At 56.1% G+C, this 26,551-nt stretch overlaps 2 protein-coding genes across 2 annotated transcripts; one reads left to right on the top strand and one right to left on the bottom strand.

Moving 5' to 3' along the window:
* The first annotated feature begins 599 nt into the window (after positions 1-599).
* On the top strand, positions 600-1,550 carry GPR31 (G protein-coupled receptor 31). Its single transcript, XM_052646073.1, has one exon. The coding sequence runs from the start codon at positions 600-602 to the stop codon at positions 1,548-1,550; it is 951 nt and encodes a 316-aa protein (XP_052502033.1).
* Positions 1,551-16,310: 14,760 nt separating this feature from the next.
* CCR6 (C-C motif chemokine receptor 6) lies at positions 16,311-25,421 on the bottom strand. Its single transcript, XM_052646093.1, has 3 exons — positions 25,406-25,421; positions 17,526-17,635; positions 16,311-17,429 (listed from the first exon to the last, which is right to left on the bottom strand). Exons 1-3 carry the CDS (start codon positions 25,419-25,421, stop codon positions 16,311-16,313), a joined length of 1,245 nt encoding a protein of 414 aa, XP_052502053.1.
* Positions 25,422-26,551: the final 1,130 nt, after the last annotated feature.

The following is a 26,551-nucleotide window of genomic DNA, read 5'->3' as shown; positions in this document are numbered from 1 at the left end:
GGAGTCCGTGCATCCAGACCCATCACTGATTTTACTCTGCTTTCCGAGCCCGTGGAGACCCGGGGGTGCGGGTCCCCACGCGACGGGCATCGGAGGGGAGGGGAGGATCTTCTCCTCAACAGAAGATCAGCTCTGATGAAATGAAAGGACAAGTGAAAGTGGGCAACCATCAAATGACCGGGTCGTCCACCTCCTCTTCTCCGGGACCGCAGCACCGGGTCTGACTGTCGGAAGACAGTGCCAACTCGAGAACAATCTGTTCCCACCGTTGTCTTAACTAAAGTCTTCCTGAACTTCCCAAGCCCCGCAGGGGCCACACGCAGACCCTCAGGATAAAGTGCTGGATTTAACACAGGACGACAGGAAGTGAAACACAATTTCCCCTTTTTCAGGGCAGAACAAAACTGCAAGGGTTTTTTCCCTCTGCTCCTGATCCTCTTTCCCCAAACAAATTTTATTTTATCCGGATGCTGTCAGTGTGCCGTCTGTCCCGGTGGGAACCAGCACAGCCTTGGGCTCCGTCCCTGCCTTCCACTCCGGAAGCCTCAGCCCCCCAGACAGACGGACGGACGGACAGACGGACGGCGAGGACTCGCGACATGCTGCAGCCCAACTGCTCGGAGCACAGCCGTGCGGCGGAGGTGGCCGCGGCCTCGCTGCTGCTGCTGGAGTGCGGGCTGGGCACGCTGGGCAACGCCGTGGCGCCCTGGACCTTCTTCTTCCGCCTGAAGGTGTGGAAGCCCTACGCCGTCTACCTGCTCAACCTGGTCCTGGCGGACCTCCTGCTGGCCTCCTGCCTGCCCTTCCACGCCGCCTTCTACCTTGGACGCAAGAGCTGGGGCCTGGGGCGCGCGTCCTGCCAGGCGCTGCTCTTCCTGCGCGCTCTGTGCCGCGGGACGGGCGTGGCCTTCCTCACAGCCGTCACCCTGGACCGCTACCTGCGGGTGGTCCACTCCAGGCTCAGGGTCAACGCGCTGTCCCTGCGGGCAGCCTGGGGCATCTCGGCCCTGGTCTGGCTGCTCATGGCCGCGCTCACCCACCAGAGCGCGCTCCTCTCGGAGGCAGACTGCCCCAGCTCCGAGCCCCAGGAAGAGTCCTCCTTCCGTCGCCTCTGGCAGGAGGCGCTCTTCTTCGTCCAGTTCATCCTGCCCTTCGGCCTCATCCTGTTCTGCAGCGCGGGCATCCTCAGGACCCTGCGGAAGCGGCTGCGGGAGCCGGACAGGCAGCCCAAGCTGCGGCGGGTGCAGGCGCTGGTGGGCGCGGTGGGCGCGCTGTTCGCGCTGTGCTTTCTGCCCTGCTTCGTGGCCCGCGTCCTGCTGGCCGCCTCCCGGGGGGCGCGCGCCTGCGGGCTCCGGAGCGCCGCGGTCCACGCGGCCGACGTGACCGGCAGCCTCACCTACCTGCAGGGCGTGCTGAACCCCGTGGTGTACTGCTTCTCCAGCCCCGCCTTCCGGCACTCCTACCGCAAGCTCTTCTACAGCCTCACCCTGCGCGCCCGCCGGCCGCACGCAGAGGCCCCGGGCTGGGACCTCAGAGACTCGGACTCCTGAGGACCGCCCGCCCTTCCCGTCTCCAGGACGACTCCCCCAGGGGCGAGGAAGCAGGATGGGAAGTCAGGGTTAGGCTCTACACACTCCCCACCCTGGTCACTGGGATTTCCTCCAGCGATGGAGCCTCACGGAGCCGCTACGCAAAACTGAGCCGGCAGAGCCTCCGTGACTCAAGTCTGAGGCAGGCTGAACTGCTCAGTTATGGCCCCACGCTCAGAGCTGAGGAAAGATGCTCTGGTGTCCGGTGAAGGGGGGGGAGGAGGAGGAAGGCGGCATGGCTGGTGTGGTTCTGACGGTTCGGCGTTGGCAAATCACTTAACTTCCTATGCTGATTTGTAAATGCAAACTGCTCTTTGGCACCTACTGTGCAGACTGTGGTAACTGACGTGGGGAAGTGGGGCTTCGGGGCTGAAACCAGGTTCCGCCGGGTGTAAGCGTCCCGTGCTCAGCTCTGCTTAGCTCACCGTGGTTTGATAAACTCGAGCTTCACTTGCATAAATTACAGGTCACACCCAAGACAGCACGGTCAGTGCCTGCCTTTGTTACTAGGAGTGCTTTCTTACTAAACCTCTCAAAAGTGCTTGGAGAACTCTCTAAGGTTTGAATGGCTACGTGCGTCTGAGGATCCGTCTGCTTCCCCTGCTCTGTTTGAGCCTCCTAGAAGGAGCACTCGGAGTGAGACACCGCTTTGTGTGTGAGAGCGTGCTTTCCACCCCAATGCCCGCGACGAGGAAGTCCTAAGCAAGGTGGCTGGGGCCCAGCCAGGAGCAAGGCCACTGCAGGGAAGGTGGGCAGAGCCCCTGGAAACCAGCAACAGCGGCCTCCTCCTCTCTCTTAAATGATGTCCCAGATTTGCAGCCCACGCTGCTGACAGAGGACTTAGAACCTCACCTTCACATCTGCCTCATCGCCCGTTCTCTGTTCAAGGCGGTGATGCCACCCCAGAGAGACTCTAAGATGCTTAGATGAGGCCCGGGCTCTGCCTGGAGCGCTGGGCCCCGGGCTCTGCCTGGAGCACTGGGTCCAGGGCTCTGCCTGGAGCGCTGCGTCTCAGGATCTGCCTGGAGCGCTGGGCCCCGGGCTCTGCCTGGAGCGCTGGGTCTCAGGATCTGCCTGGAGCGCTGCGTCTCAGGATCTGCCTGGAGCGCTGGGCCCCGGGCTCTGCCTGGAGCGCTGGGTCTCAGGATCTGCCTGGAGCGCTGGGCCCTGGGCTCTGCCTGGAGTGCTGCGTCTCAGGATCTGCCTGGAGCGCTGGGCCCCGGGCTCTGCCTGGAGTGCTGCGTCTCAGGATCTGCCTGGAGCGCTGGGCCCCGGGCTCTGCCTGGAGCGCTGGGCCCCGGGCTCTGCCTGCAGTGCTGCGTCTCAGGATCTGCCTGGAGCGCTGGGCCCCATGCAGCCCACACTGGGGCCTCACATGACCTTTACCTGTACCACCCCCAGGGAGAGACTTCTGCTTTTCCCAGAAGGTGGCTCCATGATTGTTGCAGTATTTAAGGTTAGAACTGCTGGAATTAGGCAACAGAAAATGGCAAAGCTACCTCCTCTCCAGGACCCGTGTGCCTCCCATGTAGGCTCCTTGCCAGAACCAGGCGTGAAATGTGGGCATGGCCTTTCTACTGTGCCCCTGAAGGATGCAGGCCACAGTGCTAGGCACAGTGTGCCCAGGGCTCCAGGGAACGCGGGTCACCCAGCGACACTGCGCTCTCTCCTCGGAGTTCAGCTCCTCCCGAGCGAACAGAGTTTCAAAGGCCTTAGAAGGGAAAAAGGACCAGATGAGGTGTGATGCCGCTGAGTAGACTCTCTGATGTGGATTCTAAGCTGTGTTTCTTCTGTCTCAGAGAAAAGAATTGTCTCCATTTTTCTTCCTTTGATCTTACTGCATATACAATTTGAAACGCTGCTTTAAAGAAACAGGGAAGCCTGGCGTGCTGTAGGCCATGGGGTCGCAGAGTCAGACAAATGACCAACAGAACTGAACTTAGAGAAACTAACGTTCAATGTAAGCATTTCCCATATTATGATTAGTTCCCCATAAGCCTTATTGATAACCCAGTTAGGGTTATGGTTAAGAAACTAACCATCCTCGCGCTGATGACATTTACGTCCCTATGCAGGTAAATCCACACCCTGAAAACATGTAGCCGTCTAGACATCAGGTACCCTTGGGCGGGCGTGGGGAGAGCCAGCCCACGTGACCGTCTAGACAGGCTTGCTGGCGCACACTGGGCACTGCCTGCTTCCGACACCCGTCCTTCCGGGCTCCCTCCACAACGCTGGGGCCAGTGGCTCTGCCTGCACCCAGGGGGGCCAAATGGGGAGGTCTCGTCACAGAACTTCTGCCTCTCAGGGTCCTGATGACCGTCTCCTGGACTCGCTGTGGTATCAGTCTGGGAACTTTTGAAACCTGGATGCCTCAGCTCACCCTGGGGGTTCTGACTCAGTTGGTCTGGGAGGCATGGGAAGGTATGAAGCCCCCTCTTGAATTTCGTTGGGTTTCCCAGGTGGCTGCAGGGTAAAGAATCCACCTGCCAGTGCAGAAGATGCAAGAGGCCCGGGTTTGATCCCTGGGTCAGGAAGATCCCCTGGAGAAGGCAACGGTGGCCCGCTCCAGCCTGCTTTCTGGAGAAGCCCATGGACAGAGGAACCTGGTGGGCTGCAGCCCACGGGCTCACAGAATCAGACGCGACTGAGCAGCAGCGTCTGCCGCCGTGCTCCCGGGGTCAGCGCTCATGCCCGGGGCCCCGGGTCAGCCCGCTTCTCCGTGACATCCTTGCCTTGTGACCTGGGACAGCTCATCCAACTGCTCTGAACTTTCCTCTCCTGTCAAATGGGGACAGTAGAGAGGACCACACAGGGCGGTCACGTGGCTGAAACGACGTGAAACTGTGGGCACCGAGCCCGGCCCAGGACACAGCGGGCCGCAGGGGCTGCCCGGCCATCTCCACGTGGCCTGCTCAGTCAGCAAGCTCTGTTTATGTCCCCCAGCCTGTGGTCCCTCTGGGGACTCAGCTGTTCACCCTCAACACAGCCTCCTGAGCCGGGTGTCCAGCAGCTCTGCTAAATCAAAGCTTTATTGCTATTTTTTCCTTCCAGTAATTCCTTTCTGCATATTTCCTAAGGATCCTGTGAAACAGGACAAACTTCTGTGTGTGGAAGGTTCAGGATCCTCCAGGCATCTCTGAGGATGTTTTGGCCGCCTGGTCCTGCCTCTCCCGTCGGACGCCAGCTCTGCACTCGGATGGGCCTTTTCTTTAAAGACACGGAGCACGGAGGCTATCTTCTCCAGATTATCTTCTGTGAGTAAGGAAATGATTCAGAATGAAAGTGTGAGTAGAGAGTACGCGGTGGTGTCGGAACCACAGCCATCCTGCTGCCAGCGGAGGTTTTGGTTTCTCTTCTCCCGTGACTCACTGCTTGTAACGCGGCGGGTCCCCAGCCTTGCTGTGCGTCTTGCAAATCTCAGCCCTGCCTCAGCTCTGACCCGGATTTCCCTACGAGAGATATATTTCAAAGCCGTTGTGCTTTGAAAATCCCGGCCACCTTCTCCTTCCCCTTTCCAGACTCTAGCAGCCGCTGTGCCTGCCTGGGTCACACAGCCTGCAGGTGCAGATTCCGGCCTGGGACGCTCCCGACTCTGTCCCAGAAGTCCCTCCCCGCCGCCCCCTGCCCACCGCCCCTGCCCGCAGTCTGCCTCATCCTGGCCCGTGGCCCCCTGCCCACCGCCCTCTCGCCGCCGCCCCCGCCGGCGGTCTGCCTCACCCTGGCCCTCGGCCCCCTCCCCACCGCCGTCTCGCCACCGCCCCTGCCCACAGCCTGCCTCACCCTGGCCCATGGCCCCCTGCCCTCAGCCTGCCTCACCCTGGTCCTTGGCCCCCTCCCCGCTGCCCCTGCCCGCAGCCTGCCTCACCCCGGCCCGCAGGCCTCCGTGGGCCTCCCATCTGTGCTCCCCACCCTAGAGGTTCCTTGCACCAGGCCTGGCACATAGTAGATGCTTAATAAATCTGCAGAATAAATACATACTCAAATCAACCTGATTTAAAGTTTAAAAATTCACTTTATTCACCGTTTAATAGGGATCTTTTTAAAATGGGAGGAGCCGTGCCCGCAGAGGGGCGCTGGGCCTGTGGCTCTGGGTCCAGCGGTGTGAGGATTCCCCACCCTGTACGCACAGTGCTGCCACCGGTTTACACTCCTGCCAGCTGTGCACGAGGGTTCCAATTTCTCCACCTCCTTGCCAGCCCTTATCATATCCGGTTTTGCTTGTTCGCTTTTGTAGTAGCCCTCCCAAGGGATGTGAAGGGGAGAAACGTTTCTCTGAAAATCAGGAAACACTTGATGACTTCAGAGACGGAGAAGAAGGCGAGAACCAGGCCCTCAGCGGGTTCGTTCTGCGGCCACCCTGCTCTGTAATCCACCGGGATTTCAGGCAGCTTCCGTGTCTAAGCCTCTTTTTCACTGGAACCATAGGTCGGGGGACACGTATCCTGAGGGTGGTCGGAGAAGCCACTCCCTAGACGCAGTGCTGAGAGCGCCCCGTGCCCAGCCTCAGGCATGGGACCCCCGGGAGCCTGGAGTCAGGGCGGGATGGGCTGCCGTCCCCGGGAGTGCTCCGGCCTCAGCTGGAGGTTCAGCCCCACTGCCCTTCGGCCAGGGAAACTCGAACCCATCACCAGGTGGGGCCCACATCTCCATCCGGAAAGGGAGATGACCGTTCACTGGAAGGACAGCTGGGAGGACGGCCAGCACCCGGGACCACGTCCTGACCCGTGCACACCAGACGCCTGGGGTCTTCAGTGCACGGCACCCTGCAGAGCAGCTGTGTCTGCCGACTGCGGTCAGACAATGGGAGACCGGGAGCTGTGAGGCGCAGGCCCTTTTCACACCCTCCCCCGCCACCCCCTGGTACCCAGGCTGACACCTCAAGTTCACCAGGCCCACCGCCTCCCCGGGCACTCCCCGCCCCAGGCTGGGCCGGCGGGAACCTGATGGGAGCTTCTCTCCATCAGTCCAGCCTCTGGACAAGTGGCACAGATGGTTTCCACGTTCACATTCAACGGGACAGTTTGCTTAACGCGCTGGTCTTTGTCCTGTGACTTCACTTTACCTCCGAGTAGGGGAGAGCAGAGTGGAGAACGTGCCCCAGGGCGTTCCTGGTCCCACATGAGGCTCAGAGGATGGAGGACAGAGATGTGAGTGTGCCGCACAGGGCGTGGGAGACGGAGCGGGAGAGAGGGTCCCGGCCTGACCTCTGAGGCCCTGCACAGCCCTGCACGGCCACCTGGCGTGTACCGGCCCCGGGGGTGCACCCCGCCACCTGGTGTGTACTGGTCCCCTGGCAAGCACTCAGCCACCTGCCTGTAGCAGCTCCCGGGCATGCACCCCGCCACCTGGCGTGTAGCGGCCACCTGGCTGTGCACTGCACCATCACAGCACCCACCTGACCACCCAGGGGTGCAGGAGGGGCCTCCCCAGGCTGCCACTGTGCCTGGATTGTTAAGTCCTTGTCCATCTCAGAATTCTAACAGCTGCCCGAAGACTGTGTTCCGCCCCACAGAAGGCTTCTGGTTGGCTCACGAGTAATTTTTAATTTGCCTTATACTAGACCTAGTTAACAAGACCCAAGACTACATTTTTAAAAGCCTAGATTTTCACCTCTTCTCTGAAAACTGGCAGACCTGCCAGCCCTGGGCACAGACCGCCCCATCCCAGGCCTTGGTGGGGTGGAGCCGCGCCCTGGAGTGGCCTCCCTGCCAGTCCGTCCTGGCCGCTGGGTGGCCCTCCTGGCCCCTGCGAGCAGCCACGCCTCCGTGAGCTCCGGTCCGCACGTCCCTGCCGCTGCCTGTTCTCAGTCATGTCCGACCCCGTGGACGGCAGCCCGCCAAGCTCCTCTGTCCCTGGGATTCTCCAGGCAAGAACACTGGAGTGGGTTGCTGTGCCCTCCTCCAGGGGATCTTCCTGACCCAGGGACTGAACCTGCATCTCCACGTCACCCGCATCGGCAGGCAGATATTTTTTACCACTGAGCCACCTGGGAAGCCCGTATGATCAAGGCACATCGCTACCAGGAAAGTCCACGTCATCCCAGTAAATGAGCACTGAAGTGGCTTCACTGACCTATGGTGGCGGTGATTCAGTCTCTAAGTCGTGTCTGACTCTTGCGACCCCATGGACTGTAGCCTGCCAGGCTCCTCTGTCCCTGGGATTCTCCAGGCAAGAGTACTGGAGTGAGTTGCCACTTCCTTCCCCAGGGGATCTTCCCGACCCAGGGACTGAAACCAGGTCTGCTGCACTGCAGGCAGACTCTTTGCCGACTGGGCTCTGAGCAGCAGGCTCACTGACGGACCCTCACCCTAAAGCACCGGCCACCTGGGAAGCCCGACCCCCCCCTCCCCCCGAGTTTCAGATGATTTTTCAGCTTCCCTTCTCCGGTCAGCGCGATGGTTACCTGTGCGTGTCCACACGGCCCGACCTGGGTGCCCAGGGACTCACCAGACCCTAATCCAGGCGATGTGTGGAGGTGTCTGTGGACGGGTCAGCATCTGCCTGTGAGGAGAGGAGCTCACCCCTCCTGACGGGGTGGGCCTCGTCCCATCAGGAGGGGGCCTTAGAGGCAGAACCCCGGGTTTCCCCGAAAGGAGGCACTCTGCGCTCAGACCCGAAGGCAGAAACCCTCCGCAGCCTGCAGCCCGCGGGTGCAGGAGGCCCTTTAAATGAAGCCCTGCACCTGTGCGCACACCTGCCTGCCCCTCGGGGAGGCGCGCTCTCCTCCACTCCGGCTCTCCGCTTCGCGGTGCCGCAGCAGTGACCAGCTCGCCGGCCGCCGGGGCAGGTCTCCGGAGGGCTGCTCTTCGCGCTTCATTTCCGTTTCCGCCGCCCCCGCGCCCCGCGGCCGCTTCACCTGGGCCTGCCTTCCCTCCCATCCGCGGTGCCCTCCTGTCCTCGGACCCCCGACTCGCGCCACCCCCACCCCTGGCTTTGCTCTGCCGTCTTCCTGTGCCCGCATTAGGGACAGTCTGGAGTCCCCAGAGCGCGCGCATTTGGTTTCCGTTCGACGTGAAACTGAACAGTTCTCGGTTAGATTCAGCCCCTATCAGATCAGGCTGTGTGTTCGCACAGCCCTGTTAGACACACGGGAGTTCAGCGCAGAGGACAGGCTTGTTTCTCAGTTCAGCTCAGTTCAGTCGTTCAGGCATGTCCAACTCTCTGCGACCCCATGGACCGCAGCACGCCCTGTCCATCCCCAACTCTCGGAGCCCACTCAAACTCATGTCCATCGAGTCGTGATGCCATCCAGCCATCTCATCCTCGGTCGTCCCCTTCTCCTCCCACCTTCAATCTTTCCCAGCTTTGAGGGTCTTTTCAGATGAGTCAGTTCTTTGCGTCAGGTGGCCGAAGTATTGGAGTTTCAGCTTCAACATCAGTCCTTCCAATGAATATTCAGGACTGAGTTCCTTGCTGTCCAAGGGGCTCAAACCCAAGGGACTGTCCCACCTCTGGACAAAAGCACAAACCACTCTAGTAGCTGTATACTCATATGACACGATTTTTCACTTAGAAAAAAGTAGCCAGTTCTCACCACAACCCTACCTGGTCCAACACCTGCATGAAACACAGTCCCCAGGTCTAAGCCACAGGCCTTGCTTCGTTTCGTTGTTGTTGTTTTTGAGTCACTAAGTTGAGTGAGACTCTTTCTGACCCCATGGACTGCAGCACGCCAGGCTCCTCTGTCCTCCACTACCCCCCAGAGTTTGCTCAGATTCTTGTCCATTGAGTCAATGATGCCATCTAACCGCCTCATCCTTTGCTGCCCCCTTCTCCTCTTGCCTTCAGTCTTTCCCAGTATCAGGGTCTTTTCAAATGAGCCAGCTCTTTCAAATGGGCCAATGTATTAGAGCTTCAGCTTCAGCATCAGTCCTCCCAATGAATATTCAGGGTTGATTTCCTTTAGGACTGAGTGAGTTGATCTCCTTTCGGTCCAAGTTATTAAAACTCAAGAAATATATTTTTAAAAAATATATTTAATTATAGCAATTATTTCCAAATTTAAAATACAGGCAAAAGAAACTTTTTAAGGCTGATCAGGAATATTGCGTGTGAACACACTCACCATACTAAAGAAAATAAATGTATTTTATGGAAATAATTCCTCCAAGCTGCTGTGAGCTCAGCTCAGGGGGAGTTGCAGGCACACCCTTTTGATTTCTAACTTGAATTTCTGTGTCGAGTGGGAGAAACTCTAGGACCGTCTCATGACTCAGTTTTCTCATTTTTACTAGAACTCTGATGCTATCATGATTTTATTTACTGAGAACCGCCCCCCTCCCCCAATCCTGCTGCACCATAACAAGCCTGCAAGTAGTTAGAGCTTTAATTTACTCTAAAACATTCACTGTGATTCCAAACACCAGCATCATAAAATCTGAAGGGCTGTCTGCCTAGAAAAATGCACTGGCTATGCCTTTTGCCAACACAAAGGCAAACACTGTTAAGATAAAGGAAGAAAACAGCAAAAACGAGGTAGCAAAATTCCCTGGAAACTATGGTAACTCAGCAATTGCATTACTTGAAAATTAAATTCCCAACCTGACATTTAAGGTGTGTGTGTGGAGAGCTGATAAAGAGAGCCGGTTCATCAACAGAGATGCAGACGAAGGGACCCTGCTGTCCTCCGTGGCTGAGAGACGGGAGGGGGCGTCCAGCAGATTCTGATGGCAGGTGGGGTCTCCCAGCTTCCTTGCCCACTCACACCAGACCGCAAGAGGGAAGGGCTTTCCTGGGCACTGGCAATGGGGGCTGCTCCCCTCCTGCTCCTGCCCACCTGTCTAGTAACCGTGGTAACTGCGACTGGCCTGTGGAAACCCTGGTACCCAAGTTCCCGGCAAGCATCTGGCAGCGTCCCTCCTTCAGCCGTAAACCATCAACAGATTCCTTCCCCGCCCCAAGTTGGGGGTGCAGGGTATGAACGCCACCAGGGGAGAGCGCGGGAAGCCCAGCTCCGACTTAACAGGAGACTCATCATAATTCCCACACAGAGGGCTCTGCGTCTGCTCCCCTGGGCCCCTGAGACCCCTGCCACACTCAGCTTCGGTCCCTCAGGGCCTGCGAGTCGCTCTTCCCCACCAAGACAAACGGGAACAGCAACACTGGAATTTTCAGTTCAGTTCAGTCGTTCAGTCATATCCGACTCTTTGCGACCCCATGAACCGCAGCACGCCAGGTCTCCCTGTCCATCACCAGCTCCCAGAGTTCACCCAGACCTATGTCCATCGAGTCAGTGATGCCATCCAGTCGTCTCATCCTCTGTCGTCCGCTTCTCCTCCTGCCCCCAATCCCTCCCAGCATCAGGGTCTTTTCCAATGAGTCAGCTCTTCATATCAGGTGGCCAAAGTACTGGAGCTTCAGCTTCAGCATCAGTCCTTCCAAAGAAATCCCAGGGCTGATCTCCTTTAGGATGGACTGGTTGGACTCCTTGCAGTCCAAGGGACTCTCAAGAGTCTTCTCCAACACCACAGTTCAAAAGCATCAATTCTTCGGCGCTCAGCTTTCTTTATGGTCCAACTCTCACATCCATACATGACCACTGGAAAAACCACAGCCTTGACGAGAAGGACCTTTGTTGGCAAAGGTGGAACCAAAGTGCTCACGGAGAGAAGTATGAGACCCGAGTGCTGAGCACACACCAGGCTTTCTGGGTCGGGGGTGCAGACCTGGAAAGATGGCTAAGGACAGCTCCTTGGGAAGGCCGGGCTGCTGGCCGCCTCTGACAGCATCTCCAGGGAGGCAGCCTGTACCCCCACTGACCTTGCGTGAAGACAGAACACACTGAGACGCAGGAGGACACCCTGGCCAGGTTTGCCCTCCGAGATGCTGGGGCCTCGGTCGCCTGGACATTCTGTAAGCACAGACTGTGCCCAGCAGGTGGCGGCAGCGTCCCGTCCGGGAGGTCCGCCCCCGAGGTCTCCTGCGAAGTCAGGAGTGTGTGCTCTTAGTCAGTGTCCAACTGAGAGACTCAGTTCCTAGGCAGCTTGATAAGCAGCCCGGGGTCCCCAAGGAGGAGACAGGGGTCTGGGGCTCTCAAGAAGACAGGGAGGGGTCTGGAATTCTCAAGGAGAAGGAAAGGACAAATTTTTTTTTCTGCATTCATTAGTCTTCATCACATAAAAACATTTTTTTCTTTATGCCCAGAGCTGATGATTACACAACAAAGCAACTCAGCTTAACCTCTGCACTGTGGCCCCTGATGCGAAGAGCTGACTCACCGGGAGAGACCCTGATGCTGGGAAAGATTGGGGGCAGGAGGAGAAGGGGACAACAGAGGATGAGATGGTTGGATGGCATCACCAACTCGATGGACATGGGTTTGGGTGGACTCGGGAGATGGTGATGGACAGGGAGGCCTGGCGTGCTGCGGTTCATGGGGTCACAAAGAGTTGGACGTGACTGAGTGACTGAACTGAATGACTGACTCTAGGAAGAATGTGAGAAAGCAATCTGGCAGTTTTCAATGAGTTGCGGAATCACAGCAGGAGAATATAAGCCCCAGCTGCTCACTCTGACCGCTGGTTCTGCAGCCTCCCCGCGTGTACAGTCCCTGAGTTCGAGGACAGCGAGCGTGTCCCTCCGGCTCCCTCGGGGCAGCAAGCACCGCGTGGGAGGAGGTGCTGCGATCCCACTAATCGGCCATATGTGTGAAGCATGTGTGAAGCCCTGACTCTCCCCGCGGTTGTGAGGGAGGCCACGGGCTGCTGATCAGACAGCAGGGGCCTCTGCAGCCTCGAGCCAGGGATCCCCTGTCTGTGCAAACAGGTGGGCACACAGGGCCCCCCCTCCACCAGCACCATCAGAGCTGCTTCTGCAGCCACAGCCGCAGCCCACCATCCGGAGGTCCCCGAGAGAAGAGGGTGCCCTCTTGCGTCGAGCACAGAAGTGGCCCGGGTTTGGGGGAATGCCCCCTACGGAGCTGAGGGCCGGGCTGGGGAAGCAGGACCACCTCCTCCCCTGGGGTGGGATGGAGGGGGCAGGTGGCCAGCAGAGGCTTCCAGGGGAGGCCCGTCTGCAGCGGGAGCACGGCAGGGGTGTCCACCCAGGACCACGGCATCGTCATTGTCCGCATCCAGCAGGAGCACACGTGGAGACTGAAGCCCGCAGTGGGAACGACTGCCCTGGCGCCCCTTACCAGGGAGGAGGGCACCACCCGGAAATGAGTCCTCAGGCTTGAAATCAACTCGGATATGAAGAGCCGCTCTGCCTCCAGGAACCTAGCCGTTATGGGCTAGCTGGACTTGTGACGCCTAGATTAACACACCGGGGTCCCGACCCCTCTTCCTCAGAACGCAACTGTGCTGGAGTGCCTGTATGCCAAGCCGCTTCGGTCGGATCTGACTCTTCGTGACCCTATGGAGCCTGCCAGGCTCCACTGTCAATGGGATTCTCCAGGCAAGAATACTGGAGTGGGTTGCCATGCCAGTCTCCAGGGGATCTCCCTGACCCAGGGATCGAACCTGGGTCTCTAATGTCTCCTTCATCGGCAGGCAGGTTCTTTACCACTAACGCCACCTGGGAAGCCCAGATTTGGAGAGAGGATCTTTATGAGCTGATTAAGTTAAAAACAATACCGTCAGGGTGGCCCTAATGTGACTTATGCAGGCTTATGTGACTGGTGTCCCTATAAGAGATTAGAACACACACACTACCCCCCAGAAGCACAGCCATGAGGACCCAGGAGTGAGATGGCCGTCCGCAAGCTAGCGAGAGGCCTCGGAGAACCAGCTCTGCCGCACCAGGGCCTCAGACACTGAGAAGCCAGCTTCGGCTGGTCAAGCGGCCTGGTCTGTGATCCTTTGCTTCAGTGGGCCTCCCCACGAGACACACCAGAAGACTGCATACACACACACTGTATTCATTTAGATCAAACTGTCCTGATGCCTCCCGGAATGCCCAGGACTGGCACACTGGCGGAAATCTTACAAAGACTCTAAAATACTGTACTTTCCTGGCCTCCTTTAAGAGCCAGCCTCTCGTCATCAGAAGAAAATCCGTGTACAGTTTGGAAGATAACACTTTAGCCCTGAATTTTCACCTGTGCTAATATATCATATATACATATACATATATATATGTGCAAATCTCAATTATCCAGAAGCAATTGATCAAGACCATCTCATTTACTTTGTAACAGAAACCAAGAAAAATTATCTTCTGGTCATGGTCAGTATATATTAAAAACACATACATACGCATTTGCAAGAAATTCTGCATGTGCATAACAGCTTGGCAGGCACGAACCCGCTCTCCCTGCAAGTACAGGCAGCTGATCCCCAAACACGGTGGAACACTGTTTGCAAAGATTCAGAGGAGGGGCAGAAACCACACACTCAAGGTCCAGCCAGAGCTGACCGTGAGAGAAGATGCAAGAAAGCGGAGAAAAGACCCGGGAGCCATTAAAGACCAGTCTGGGGTCATTTAATGTGGACCAGAGATGTGGTAGTCCGGAGTCGACCAGGGGTGTCCGCCTCTGAGTGCCAAGTGGCTGTTGATACACCTGTTCTGACGCCCAAGGCAGCAAGAAAAAAGATCCCATTTAATGAAACAAAGCACATAGCATGTTTGCAAAACATCTTTATTCACTATGGCTGAAATCTAAGAAGGCTTACTGCATAAACAGGCAAGCTTTACCCCTCTGGGGCCAGGTGCACAGCTGTGCAAGCTTCTGTGTGGGTTTAGAAACACACCTCCCCAGATCGCATCAGGGCTCTGGTCAAACCGAAAGAAGCATCTGAGTGATGTCTCCTCTGCTTTGATTTCTGGAGTCACACGCTAACAGGTTTGCAAGACCCATATGGGACAGCTAAACACCTGGGTCTCCAGTCAGAACCCTGAGACTGGAAGACAATTCCTACTTCACCCACAGAGCAGTTTTATTTTGCAAAGCCAAAACCGTGTTTTAAAAATACAGACTTTGGATCTTAAGAAATCCCATTGAAATGCATATAGAAACACAGCTGAGGCTTGTAAGAATAGGAGAAACTTTCAAATAACATGCTGGTCAGCATTAACCATGTCAGCATCTTTGCAGTTCATGTCAGGACCTTTCTAATACACATTTTTCAGGGGAGGGGGGCAGGGAGGTTGTTTATTGTTTGGCCATGCAGCTTGGGGAATCTTGGTTCCCCTATCAGGGATCAAACCAAGGTCCTCAGCAGTGAAAACAGAGTCCTAAGCGCTGGACCGCCGCAGAATTCCCGCATCTGTGCTTCCACAAGATGTGCTGACACTTTTCCACTTTGTTGGCGGTGGTGGTGTTCAGTCACTGTCTTGTCCGACTCTTCGCGACCCCATGGACCGCAGCACGTCAGGCCTCCCTGTCCATCACCAACTCCCAGGGCTTGCTCAAATGTATGCCCATCGAGTCGGTGATGCCATCCAACCATCTCATCCTCTGTCGTCCCCTTCTCCTCCTGCCTTCAGTCTTTCCCAGCATCAGGGTCTTTTCCAATGAGTCAGCTTTTTGCATCAGGTGGCCAAAATATTAAAACACTTTCAAAATTTGAGTTCTATGAACTTTCTGTGAAGTCAAAGAGAGTTGTTATTCTGTAGTTAACCTCAGACTTCGGGTAAAACCACTTTACAGCCGCAGACACCAACATGACCCTTGCTCTCTGCCGGAAAATTTGAAGCTCGTCCCGACCAGACTCCACACGTCTTTCTTTAACACCACAATGGAAAGGAACAAAAGCCCTTTCATTACTGTCTCAGTAGTTTCCTGGTTCTTTCTTTAAAAGTATTCTAAACAATTAAATTTTAAAAAACTAATTTAAAAAATTTAAACTACCAAGTCAAACTGGTGTTTCCCTGGTAGCTCAGTTGGTAAAGAATCCACCTGCAATGCAGGAAACCCCAGTTTGATTCCTGGGTTGGGAAGATGCCCTGAGGAAGGGAAAGGCTACCCATTCCAGTATTCTGACCTGGAGAATTCCATGGACTGTATAGTCCATGGGGTCACAGAGAGTCAGACGCAACTGAGCAACTTTCATTCTTAACCTGTACTAGAAGCCCCAGTTTTATTATGTTTTGTTAAACAAGTATTTATTAAGCACCTTCGTCTAGCTGATCTTTAGAGGATTGCCATCGTGGAGGGAAACGCAGCACGCTGTGCTTCCTGACGTCCTGTGACGACCGCAGCTGCCTGACCCCTGGGGACCAGCATCGACAGCACTTATGCGGCCACCTGCTCGGTCTCTGAGCTTGATTTTCCTTCTGCCCTTTCACAATCTCATGCAAGCTGAGCGCATCACAAGGAAATGAGACAAAGCCCAAGCTAGCCCATTTTGCTGCTGTGATGACCATCAGTAACCATGGCAATGGAAAAATGTTTAACCTTTTGCCTAAATGAGCTATGTGAGGGCTTTTGATTGTTGTTCCTGTTCCATTTTGTTTTTAAGCCATGGGGTGTTTCGCAATGACCAGGAGAAACTGTGGTTAAAGGCTGCTTTGCGAATATTCCTGAAAGTGTTCGCGCTTGTAAGCAGTTCATTTTCATCCAGCGCTTCCCAAAGCCTGCTTTGTGGAATGCCAGCCATCGGGGACAGGGGCACAGGGCATCCCCGGTCAAATGAGCTGGGGGTGCTGCCTGTGGGAGCCCCCCAGCACCCGGAGCCCCCCGCGGCCCTGATCCTGCAGGAATGACCCCACTCGCTTTTGCTTCATTTCCACGCCCTCCCCCCATGCATTTCCGTCCTGTCTGCGCGAGCCTGGGGGGCGTCACATGGTGAAGGAGGACGGGTTGTCGTTGTCCACGGTCTCGCTGTTCTGTCGGGAGGTGAAGGTGTCCGAGTGCAGCCGGGAGCAGGAGAAGCCCGGAGCCTTCTGCTTCCTCCTCACGCACCACAGGTCCTTCATGATCTTCAGAAAGTAGCTCCGGAACTTCTGGCCAATGAAGGCGTAGAGCGCGGGGTTGAGGCAGCAATGCAGGAAGGCCAGCACCTCGGTGACGTTCTTGGCGTAGCCCAGCAGCCTCTCGCTGCTGCACGAGCGGCCCGTCCTGCCCAGGTTGACGGCGGTCACGAGGAGCACCATGTTGTGTGGGATCTGGCAGGCCAGGAACACGAGGACCACCGCGATGATGACGCGGATGGCCCTGTGCCGTTTCGAGTTCTGCGCCTGGACTAAGGTCTTGACGATGAACGCGTAGCAGAAGATCATGAACACCAGCGGGATGAAGAAGCCGAAGAGCAGCTGCAGCCCCAGCATCAGCAGCTTCCAGCGGATGGGCTCGGACACGGTCTGGTACCGGGGCTCGCAGACGTCGCCACCCTGCAGCTTGTACTTCTGGTTGAACGTGAAGGTCGAGCTGGAGATGAGGATGGACACCACCCACACCGCCAGGCAGATCAGCTTGTGGTGAGCCAGGGTTCTGGAGCGGAGCCGGAAGGACTTGGTGGCCTGCACGATGGCAATGTAGCGGTCCAGGCTGATGCAGGTCAGCAGCAGCATGCCGCAGTTGAAGTTGACGGCGTAGATGCCCCGGGTCAGTTTGCACATGATGTTGCTGAAAATCCACTCACCGGTGGCGTGGCTGACCGCCCAGAATGGGAGGGTGAGGACAAACAGGATGTCCGCCACGGCCATGTTCAAGAGATAAACGTCCGTCATGGACTTGGCTTTCTTATAGAAGGCAAAGGTGACCACCACCAGAACATTGCCCAGGAGGCCGCAGATGCTTATCAAGGAGTAAGCGACTGGCACAAAGAGCCCAGAGAAACTTCTGACCTCCTGCAAGGAACACAGGAGGCTGTCATCATCCAGCGAGTAATCCGAACTATTAGCCAATCCAAAGTAGTCCTCATTTGAATCGTAGATGTTGGTGGAATTCACTGGTTCCTGGGAAGTGAAAAAGGATAGTCAGCTGCAGTGTAAGTTTCTAGGAGTCAAATTGACTGATATTATCCTCCCAGGCAAAGTAAAAAGGATGCTCACCACTCTCATCCTGGTGCTTGATCTGGGCGGGAAGGCCGGGCCTGGACTGGGAGGGAGTGGCCTTTTCACCTCCTCTGGCTCACAGTGCAGAGAACGGGAGAGACGTGGACCTAAGCAGGAAGGAAGGCAGAGCACACTGCGGCTGGGTATTCTCGGAGAGCCAGAGAGTCCAGGAAACGGAATTCTTCCCGCTTCAACACAAGAGCGCACAGCGTGCTGTTTTATCCAGAAATCTCATTTAGAACTGGGGTCAGTGACCTCTTTCCACGGAAGGCCAGACGGTGAGTATTCTAGAATCCATGGGCCGTGTCGTCTCTGACACCACTACTCAGGTCTGCTGGCAGAGCCTGAAAGCAGCTTCAGACGGCTGCGTGGACGAAAGGGCACGCCAGCCGCGGGCCCCCACCTGGAGTGTTAAAACGAGTGATACCAGCAAAACCACAGGCTCACTCCACAGAAAAACATTCTTGAAGATTCGGTTTAATCACATTCAACACGATGCCCCTGAACAAAACCTGTAGAAGTGTAGATGTTGCTAGGATACTTACGGTTTAGAGTCCTCGCTTGAACATATTATATATGCTATTAAAGACTGCATGGCTTTCCAGGCGGTGCTAGTGGTGAAGAACCCGCCTGCCAGAGCCGGAGACGCAAGAGACCTGGGTTGGATCCCTGGGTCAGGAAGACCCCCGGAGGAGGGCATGGCAACCCACTGCAGTGGTCTTGCCTGGACAGTCCTATGGACAGGCTACGGTCCCTAGGGTCACAAAGAGTCAGACGCGACTGAAGGAGCCACAGATGTGTCCAAAATACACTCTCGCTAGCAACCACTGACCTGCTGGGGCAAACACACCCTCATCTTCAGAAACCAGGCTTCAGGGAGGGAGGCTTAGGCTGGCGTGGTTAGGGAACGCTCTGTGGGCAGCACAGCTCTGGGTCCCTGGAGAACCAACCCCTGGCAGGTGGCCACTCTGGCTGAAGAGGAATGCTGACCACCAGGTGTCTGTGAGACCCCAGCCTGGCCGGGTCGGCTTGACTGGTGCTAAACAACCCCGATGGTGCCGAGGATGTGCTGGGAATGCCAACAGGGGAGCTGCAGGGCTCCAGGCTCAAGGAGGTGGGTGCAGGCTGGAGCTGGGCCTTGCCGGAAGGCCTGTGAAGTCCACCACTTTGAAACGAACAGGCAGAGGGGAAAGGCGGCCCGGCGCTCTTCCCACACTCCCTCGTCCCTCTTTACCTGGTGTAGCTCAGCGCTCTGCTTTGTCATCCAGCCACGGATAAAAACCCTGGCCTGGACATCTGAGACCCACGTGAAACGCGCATTCCCTCTTCTCCTGCAGCTCCAGCAGCTCCCCCGCGCCCTCAGCCCAGGAGGCCAGGAAGAACAGAAATGCCAGCCTTGGGTGCTCAGACGGACAAGGCGGCCCCTGCCCTGAGCCTATCGGCCGTGCCAGGCCCGTCCTCAGCTATGGAGGCCACGCTGATGCTGGGGGAGGGATCCCGGGTATGCAGAGGTCACCCTGGAGGACTTCCTGCACACGCTTCTTGGGTCACATGACTCTCCCACTGCGGCTTCCTGACCACACACCAGATGGCCTAAACCCACTCCCTCTCTCCTGCCTGGGGCCCGAGTCTCCGCTCTGCCTGGTCCCTGCTCTGGACACAAAACTGCAGGGACGCTTGGCTCACCTCTGCACTTTTACAACCGCCTGCGGAAGACACGCAATCAGAGCTTCTGTGTTGCAGAAGCATATGAGGAGATAAGCATCCATCAGATCACCAGATTAAATGTATCAGTCGAAATATGACCTCAAGATTTGTGCTTCCGGCCACGAGGGATTAGCAGAGACCAAGCGCACTGTACTGCATCAGGCAACCAAACTCGCCCCCAAACTGCATCAAATCACAGTTTTCAGACACTGGGGACGGACGGGGACTGTGGTCTGAGCTCTGTGAAGTCCCCAGGTTCTCACTGGGGGCCGTTCCCGTGTGCAGAGCAGGGCCCAGAGAACGGCCTCCTCACGGTGCTGAGGCGACAGGGGCCAGAATCCAGGAAGACGGGCAGAGGAGAGAGGGCCCCACACACAGAGAGACAGGGGCCTGCAGAGCTGTCCTGAGAGGAAGGGGAGCACAGCCAAGGAAGAGCCCCCAGCATGGGCGCAGGGCCGCCCGCAGACGCCTCGCAGGCGGAGACCAGCCTCCTGAGGGCAGGGCGGGGCTGTGACAGAGCCGGCTGACGGCCCCCACAGCATTAAACTGTCAGCGTTTAGCCCAGCCCAACACTCTCTCACACATATTTTTTTTCCTGTCCTTGTTGAACTGCACTTCGAAAGTGATTATTTTCTGGTTAGAACTATACTCTGCCCCTGCTGCTTACTTCTTCAAGAAAACACTCCCTCACGGCCCTTTCCTTCAGAGCATCCTTCGTTCCAGAAAGAAGGGCAGAGAGCGACGGCCTCTAGGACCACCGGAACCTCTGACAGCTGACGGCTGGACACCAGCTGGGATGATTCTGAAACTTTGCTGAGATGAAGAAGATTACACACCAGCACCCTAATCTGCAGCCCGATTTCCCTGGACTGTGAGACCCTTTTCTCCTCTCTCAAGGGAGGGCACCGGCTTGAGGTGCCAAGCCCCTGTGGCCCCCTTTGCCTGGCAAAACAATCAAAGCTGCTCTTTTCTGCTTCACCCAAAGCCCTGTCTCTGCACTTTCATTCGGCTCCAGCGAACGGAGGCTGGGTTTCGGCCTTAGCAGCGACCACAACCTTCCAAGTCCCAGGACCCTGGGAGCGTCCTCAGAAGGGAACGGTCTCAGGAGTAACAGGGTTACGATCAGCCGGGTTACGATAAATGCCTCTCCGGACCTGCCAGGACACAGCCTGAAAGTCTCAGATGAGCCATCTGATTCCAATCATACAGCTACCTTCAGAATGAATGAATCCCCAAATTAAAGATATACGACCAAGTGGAGCCTTCAACATGTAAAATTCATAATGTCAGGTACCCAACAAGATGTCTAGACTTCTGCAGACTGAATGCTTGCAACTCCCCAAGGTTCACACACTGAAGCCGAATCCCCAGGGCAACGGCGTGTGGACGTGCAACGCCCCTGCCTGCACCCCCGGGGGATCAGCAGCCTCACAAGAAGAGACGTGTATGAGAGCCCACTTCCTCTCTGCTCACCCTTCTGTGCGGACGCCGTGAGAAGATGCAAACCAGGAAGCGGGCTTTCATCAGACCTGGATCCGCTGGGGCCCTGACCTTGGACTTCCCAACCCCCAGAACTGTGAGAAGTAAGACGTTTGTAGTTGAAGCCAGTCGGTCTGCAGTAATTTGTTATTGCAGCTGAAACTGATCTAAGGCACAGACATCCAGAATGACAGGGAAGTGACCCGTGAGCTACCCAAGGAGACGGAAGAATGGCAGGGATGATGGAATTAGCAAAACAGAAGCTCCAGCAGCTGCTATGAACGCACGATACGTGGGTCTGCCAGTCACTCAGTCGTGTCTGGCTCTTTGCGGCCCCTGCTCTGATGCTGGTATAAATACAGTGAGGTTCCGGAAGCGGCAGGAATTTCAAAGAACCCGCCTGCTGAAGCAGGAGACATCAGAGACACAAGTTCGATCCCTGGGTCGGGAAGACCCCCTGGAGGCGGGCATGGCAGCCCGCTCCCGTGTTCTTGCCTGGAGAATCCCATGGACGGAGGAGCCTGGCAGGCTACGGTTCACAGGGTCACAAAGAGTCGGACACGACTGAAGCCTCTTAGCACGCATGCACTGTAAACACTGCACGTGATCAGGAAGGCAGAGGAGAGCACAGACATGATGAGGAGCGCCATGAGAGATATAAAAAGGCCGAAGAAAGATCCTACAGATGAAATACGCAACGTGTAGAATGAGGTTACACAGACTGGGTGACTTCCCTGCTGGTCCAGGGGTTCCAACTCCATGCCCCCACTGCAGGGGGCCCAGGCTCCATCCCTGGTCAGGGAACTAAGATCCATAATACCTCTCAGGTGCAGCAGAAAAAAGAAATACACCGATGGGGATTAACATCAGACTGAACTCCGTTGACACGCACAAGACAACTGCGATTCTATATTGCAGCAACATTTGGAAACCGAAATTGAAAAACCAAATTATAATAGCGTCAGAAAACATCAAATCAAATATTTATGGCCACATCCCCCCTTATCTATACCCTGAAAACTATAAAACAACACGAAGAGAAATTAAATAATCTAAATTAATAGAAATATATATATATTTATGATCAAACAATTCAATATTGTTAAAAGGTCAGTTCACTCCAAATTGATCTACAGAGACAAACAAACCCAAGTGAAAACGGTGGCAGGGGGGTTTTTAGAAAGCGACAAGGTAAATTTAAAATGATAAAGAAACTCAAGGGATTTAAAATAGCCTAAGCAACGACCGAGGATGAGATGGCTGGATAGGATGTGAGTCTGAGTGAACTCCGGGAGTTGATGATGGACAGGGAGGCCTGGCGTGCTACAATTCATGGGGTCGCAAAGAGTCGGACACGACTGAGCGACTGAGCTGAGCTGAAGCAACTTTGAAACAGAGACAGACATGTAGGACTCACAATACCTGATCTCCAAGCTTTGCTACAAAGCTGCAGCAGCCAGGGCAGTGGGGTGCTGTGAGCATAGACCCACGAGCAGCAGAACAGAAAAAAGGCTGAGTTCTTACTAAAGGACCACAGGTAATTCGGCAGGAACAACAGTCTGTTCAGTAGATGGAGCATGAAAGCTGATCTGTACCCTTATCTCACAACACAGGCAAAAAAAAAAAAAAAAAAAAATCAGCATAGGTTATAGCTCTATATGCGAGAGCTAAATGCACAAAACACCCAGAAGGAAACATAGCAGAAAACTGTCAGGCCCCTGGGAATGAAGGAGATCTCTTATATAGATTGCTCAAGGCATGAGCTGTTAGAGAACTGATCAATTGTAACTCATCAGAATCTAAGACTTCTGTGCCTTGAAAGACTTCAGAAAATGAACAGGACCGTTGAATGGGGCGGGGGGGGATGTAAACTGATATCTCATCACTGTAGCCAACATCTTCAAACACTTACAACTCAAAGACAACCCAAGAAGAACCAGGCGAAAGATTTTAAGTCGATTCACCGAAGAAAACACATGGATGGCAACAAGCATAAGAAAGGGCACATCGTGTCCTTAGTTATCAGGAAAACGCAAGTTAAACCGCAGTGAGATGCCACGCCACGCTCACCAGACTGGCTGAACTCAAAAGGGCAAGCAACAATGTGGAAGAGACAGCCAAGGGCATCCCACCCAAGCAGTGGGGCCGTGACGCAGAGACCGGCTCTGAGAAAAGAGGGCCAGGCCTCTCGGGTCACACACGCACTCACCACCCGAACCGCAACTGGCCCCTGCGCTCACCTGAGAGAATAGAAATGAAAGACGCGCAGTCACAGGTTTGTTCCCAGCAGCCCAGGCTGGAAAGGAACCCAGTGCCCATCGGCTGGCAAGCAGACATGTGAATGGCACCCCAGACACACACTGGGCCCCAGTCCATGGGCAGCCAGGGGCTGCTGAGCACCCGGACGCCAGGGCATTGTTCTGGGAAGAACTTAAACATGTATGCCCGGGTTCTGCGTTGTTCCAATTATACAGAATTCTAGAAAAGGCTGAACAACGGTGGTGGAAGCCGAGTTGGTGACGGTTGCAGGTGGGGAACGGGGAGAAGGGGCCGGCCGAATGGCCCGGAGCGGGGGTGGGCGGGTGCCTTTCTGAGGTGCCCGAGACGCGCCCTGTCAGGATGATGGCCGCTGGCAAAGCCCACTGAAGGCTGGCTTTCAGTCTGGGGGCATTCACTGCTATCAAGCAGCTAATCAGGCTATCAGGAAAAAAAGCGGCTAATAAAACAACTGCACGGGGCTCCACATAAACGCACTGACGCCGGTGACAGGTCCCCTCTGAGGACCGAGTGGGTCTCAGGTCTGAGGATGGGCACTGGGCCCAGCCAGACCCCCGTTCAGGGGAACTACTTTTCAGGGACAGTGTTATACACCTGTTGGGAATAAACATTATTCAAGTGTGGGTGATGATGGATGCATCGGTCTTGTGGTGAAGCTCAGTGTTCTTGAAAACACGGCTTTGGAGTCCTTGTGTGTGCCAGGCATGAGCAGTACTTGGAAATGGTTCAGCCTGCCTCAGACCACCATCCTCATCACAAAAATGTGGCAGAAGGACTAGCGATGACCCCAGAAGGAGCAAGAGGGACAGGCTGAGGGGTAGGGGTACAGGTGCTTGGGGAGGGGGCTGGGGCAGAGCTGCAGTGGAGACCCCGTGCTGCGGGGGGCCGTGCGGGGCCTGGGGGCCCAGGGGGAGGCCAGACCCGGGGCGTCAACGTGGGCCCTGGGTGGGGCGCCTGGGTGGGGCGGGGTCAGCTCCTCGTCCCGTGTGGAGATGAGGGGGTCAGCCCAGCTGAAACGCGGCCGGGGAGGACCCAGGGCACTGGGCCCAGCCAGAACCCCACTCAGGGGAACTACTTGTCAGGGATTGTGTTATACAGCTGTTGGGAATAAGCATTATTCAATGCGGATGATGATGGATGCATCGCTCTTGTGGGGAAGCTCAGTGTTCTTGGAAACACGGCTTTCGAGTCCTCATGTGCGCCAGGCATGAGCAGTACCTGGAAATGGTTCAGCTTGCCCCAGACCACCACCCTCATCACAATATCACGTCAGCTCTGTGCAGGAATCGTGCTGGTGACAGATTCGTGGCATCAGCATCACCACAGCGGGCAAAGCGCCTTTCTTCCCCGCAGGTAAGTGACCTCAGATCTTGAGCAGCAACAGTCAGCTTTTTGGAGGACTCTGTTCTAACAGAAGGACTCTCTGTTGTTTTTATGAAAATTGGTAAAAACATAAAGACTTTTAAACGGAGACATATCTGTACCTTCTTTAATGAACAGAGAATAAAATAGACATGAGGAAATTTGTCATGACCACAATAGGAAAGTTAAATAATGCTCAATAAATGTTAAAAGTAACTGACGCTCCATTCTTAGGCCAAATCGTTGTAAGGTTTAAAACGAGGTGCGGGATAGTGTCATCGAGTCTACAGCAGTCAGACTTGCAGAGGAGTTTAGAGTTGCGCTGTGGGAAACGCAGCTGGCCAGAAGCAAGGGAAGCCAAGCGGCCGTGATGGTGCAGAGAGACCCCGTGCATCAGAGCGGGGTGTTCCTCTGCAAAGACGGGGGCCAGGGAGGGGCGAGGTCACTGACCACCTGCAAGGAGGCCACTTGAGAGGGTCTAGGCTTACACCACCCTGCAAAGGGTAAGAAGGCAGCTAATGAGTAGAGATGGCATCCAAGAACTGACCGAACATCAGGAAGATTATTTGAACGGTTTGGCAAGCTGGGCACGGGCTGCCTTGGGGGCCAGCAAAGCCCAGGTCAGGCACAGTGGTCACTGCTTACAGAGCATGAGGCGCGCGTGAGCCGGGTCAGACCTGCCAAATCGGAGTCTCTGGTGGAGTGCTCTTTGGAGAGGAAAGGATTAGAGCGGGTGCCCCTCTCCTCTCCAGCTGGGGGCCGTGGGGGCAGGACGGGCTGGAACCTCGCGAGGTGCCTTTGCGAGCGGAGGGTCTGGCTGAGGAGCTCTGAGGCAGACAGCCCCGCGTGCCCCGGACGTTTCACCACCAATGAGCCTAGAGCTGTGGCTGCAGGGCCCTGTCCACGGGAGGGTGTGGGGCTGCGGGGCCCCGTCCACGATAGGGTGTAGTGCGGGGGAAAGGCAGCTTCCAGCCAGGCAGTGAGCGGGAAAGATGCTGTTAGGGCGGGGCTGTCACGTGTCCTGCTCACGGCAGGAGCCCTGCTCTGCTCACCTGTCTTTTGAGCCATCAGTGCAGTTGGGCGTCAGATGAGCTCGAGAGCCCGCGCAGGGCGGCGGCGGCCACTCACCGCCCTTCACAGCACCTCCAGTGACTCTAACGCACGTTTGTGTGAGCGCCGTGGCTCCGTTGGGGAGTCCAGCCTCTAACAGCTATAGCGCTGGAGTTTAGATCAGCGTGTAAGTCAGTGAGCTCAGATCAGTGAGTCCCCGGGAGATGCTCTCGCTTCGAAGAAGCAGGCGCGAGGACAGGCCGGGGAGAGATGCTCCGGGGTTAGCTTTGGGAGCTGCCGCCCCCTGCCTCCTCCTTCTGGAGCGTCCACATCATTGTTTACCCCCAAGGGCTCCTCAGAACCTGTGTCACCCTTGGAAAAAGCTGACGGAGAGGAGTGCTTCCTTCCCTGCTTCCGCCCTCCCTCCCTTCCTTCCGAGACAAGCATAAACATCAGGCCTGTGAGCCGCCCAGCCAGCGGCTCGGAGCTCTGACCAGGCCTGGGAGGACGTCCCCAAGGCAAGGGAGGCCTCCCCTTCGGTGCCAGCTGGTCTCCGCGCCAGGCTGCGGCCAGGAGTAGACGCACCCTCAGAGACTGCAGGGAGGGGCCGGCGAGCAGGGCCTGCACCAACCCCGGCGGAGTCGCGTCTCATCGTGGACACACAGAACTCATGTTTCTAAAAGTCAGGCCATCAAATGGCTTCTCTTCCTTTGGCAGAGGCACACAGTGACAAGCTGAACCTTTGCACGACTTTGCACTGAAGGTTTGAGGCCATAAATGACAAGTAGGCGTGCCAGAACCCAAGATTGAATGGAGCCTCGGGGAGCGAGCCTCTGCCCTCAGCTCTCACACCCGAAGACTCGAGGAAACCTTAGCACTACTTAATTAGACCAACATCTTTAACACGGTGTTCACAATGCTAATTTACATTTCGTCACAATTAAGCAACGTGGCTGCCTTGGACCACTGTCATTAGGTACCGTGGACTAAAGAAGGCACCTCCGGAACTATCAGCTCACTGACTGCCTCGCTCAAGAATGCAAAGAACAGCTCACGGCACGTGTCCTCAGATCAGAACGGCCGTGCAGCTGCTCTCAAGCCCACCAGAGGCCACCCCGCCACCCCCCCGGGGCCTCCACTGCACAGAG

The sequence above is a fragment of the Budorcas taxicolor genome, chromosome 9 (assembly GCF_023091745.1).
Source record: "Budorcas taxicolor isolate Tak-1 chromosome 9, Takin1.1, whole genome shotgun sequence".
NCBI classification, from domain to species: domain Eukaryota; kingdom Metazoa; phylum Chordata; class Mammalia; order Artiodactyla; family Bovidae; genus Budorcas; species Budorcas taxicolor.
This window is presented reverse-complemented; position numbering and strand designations above follow the sequence as displayed.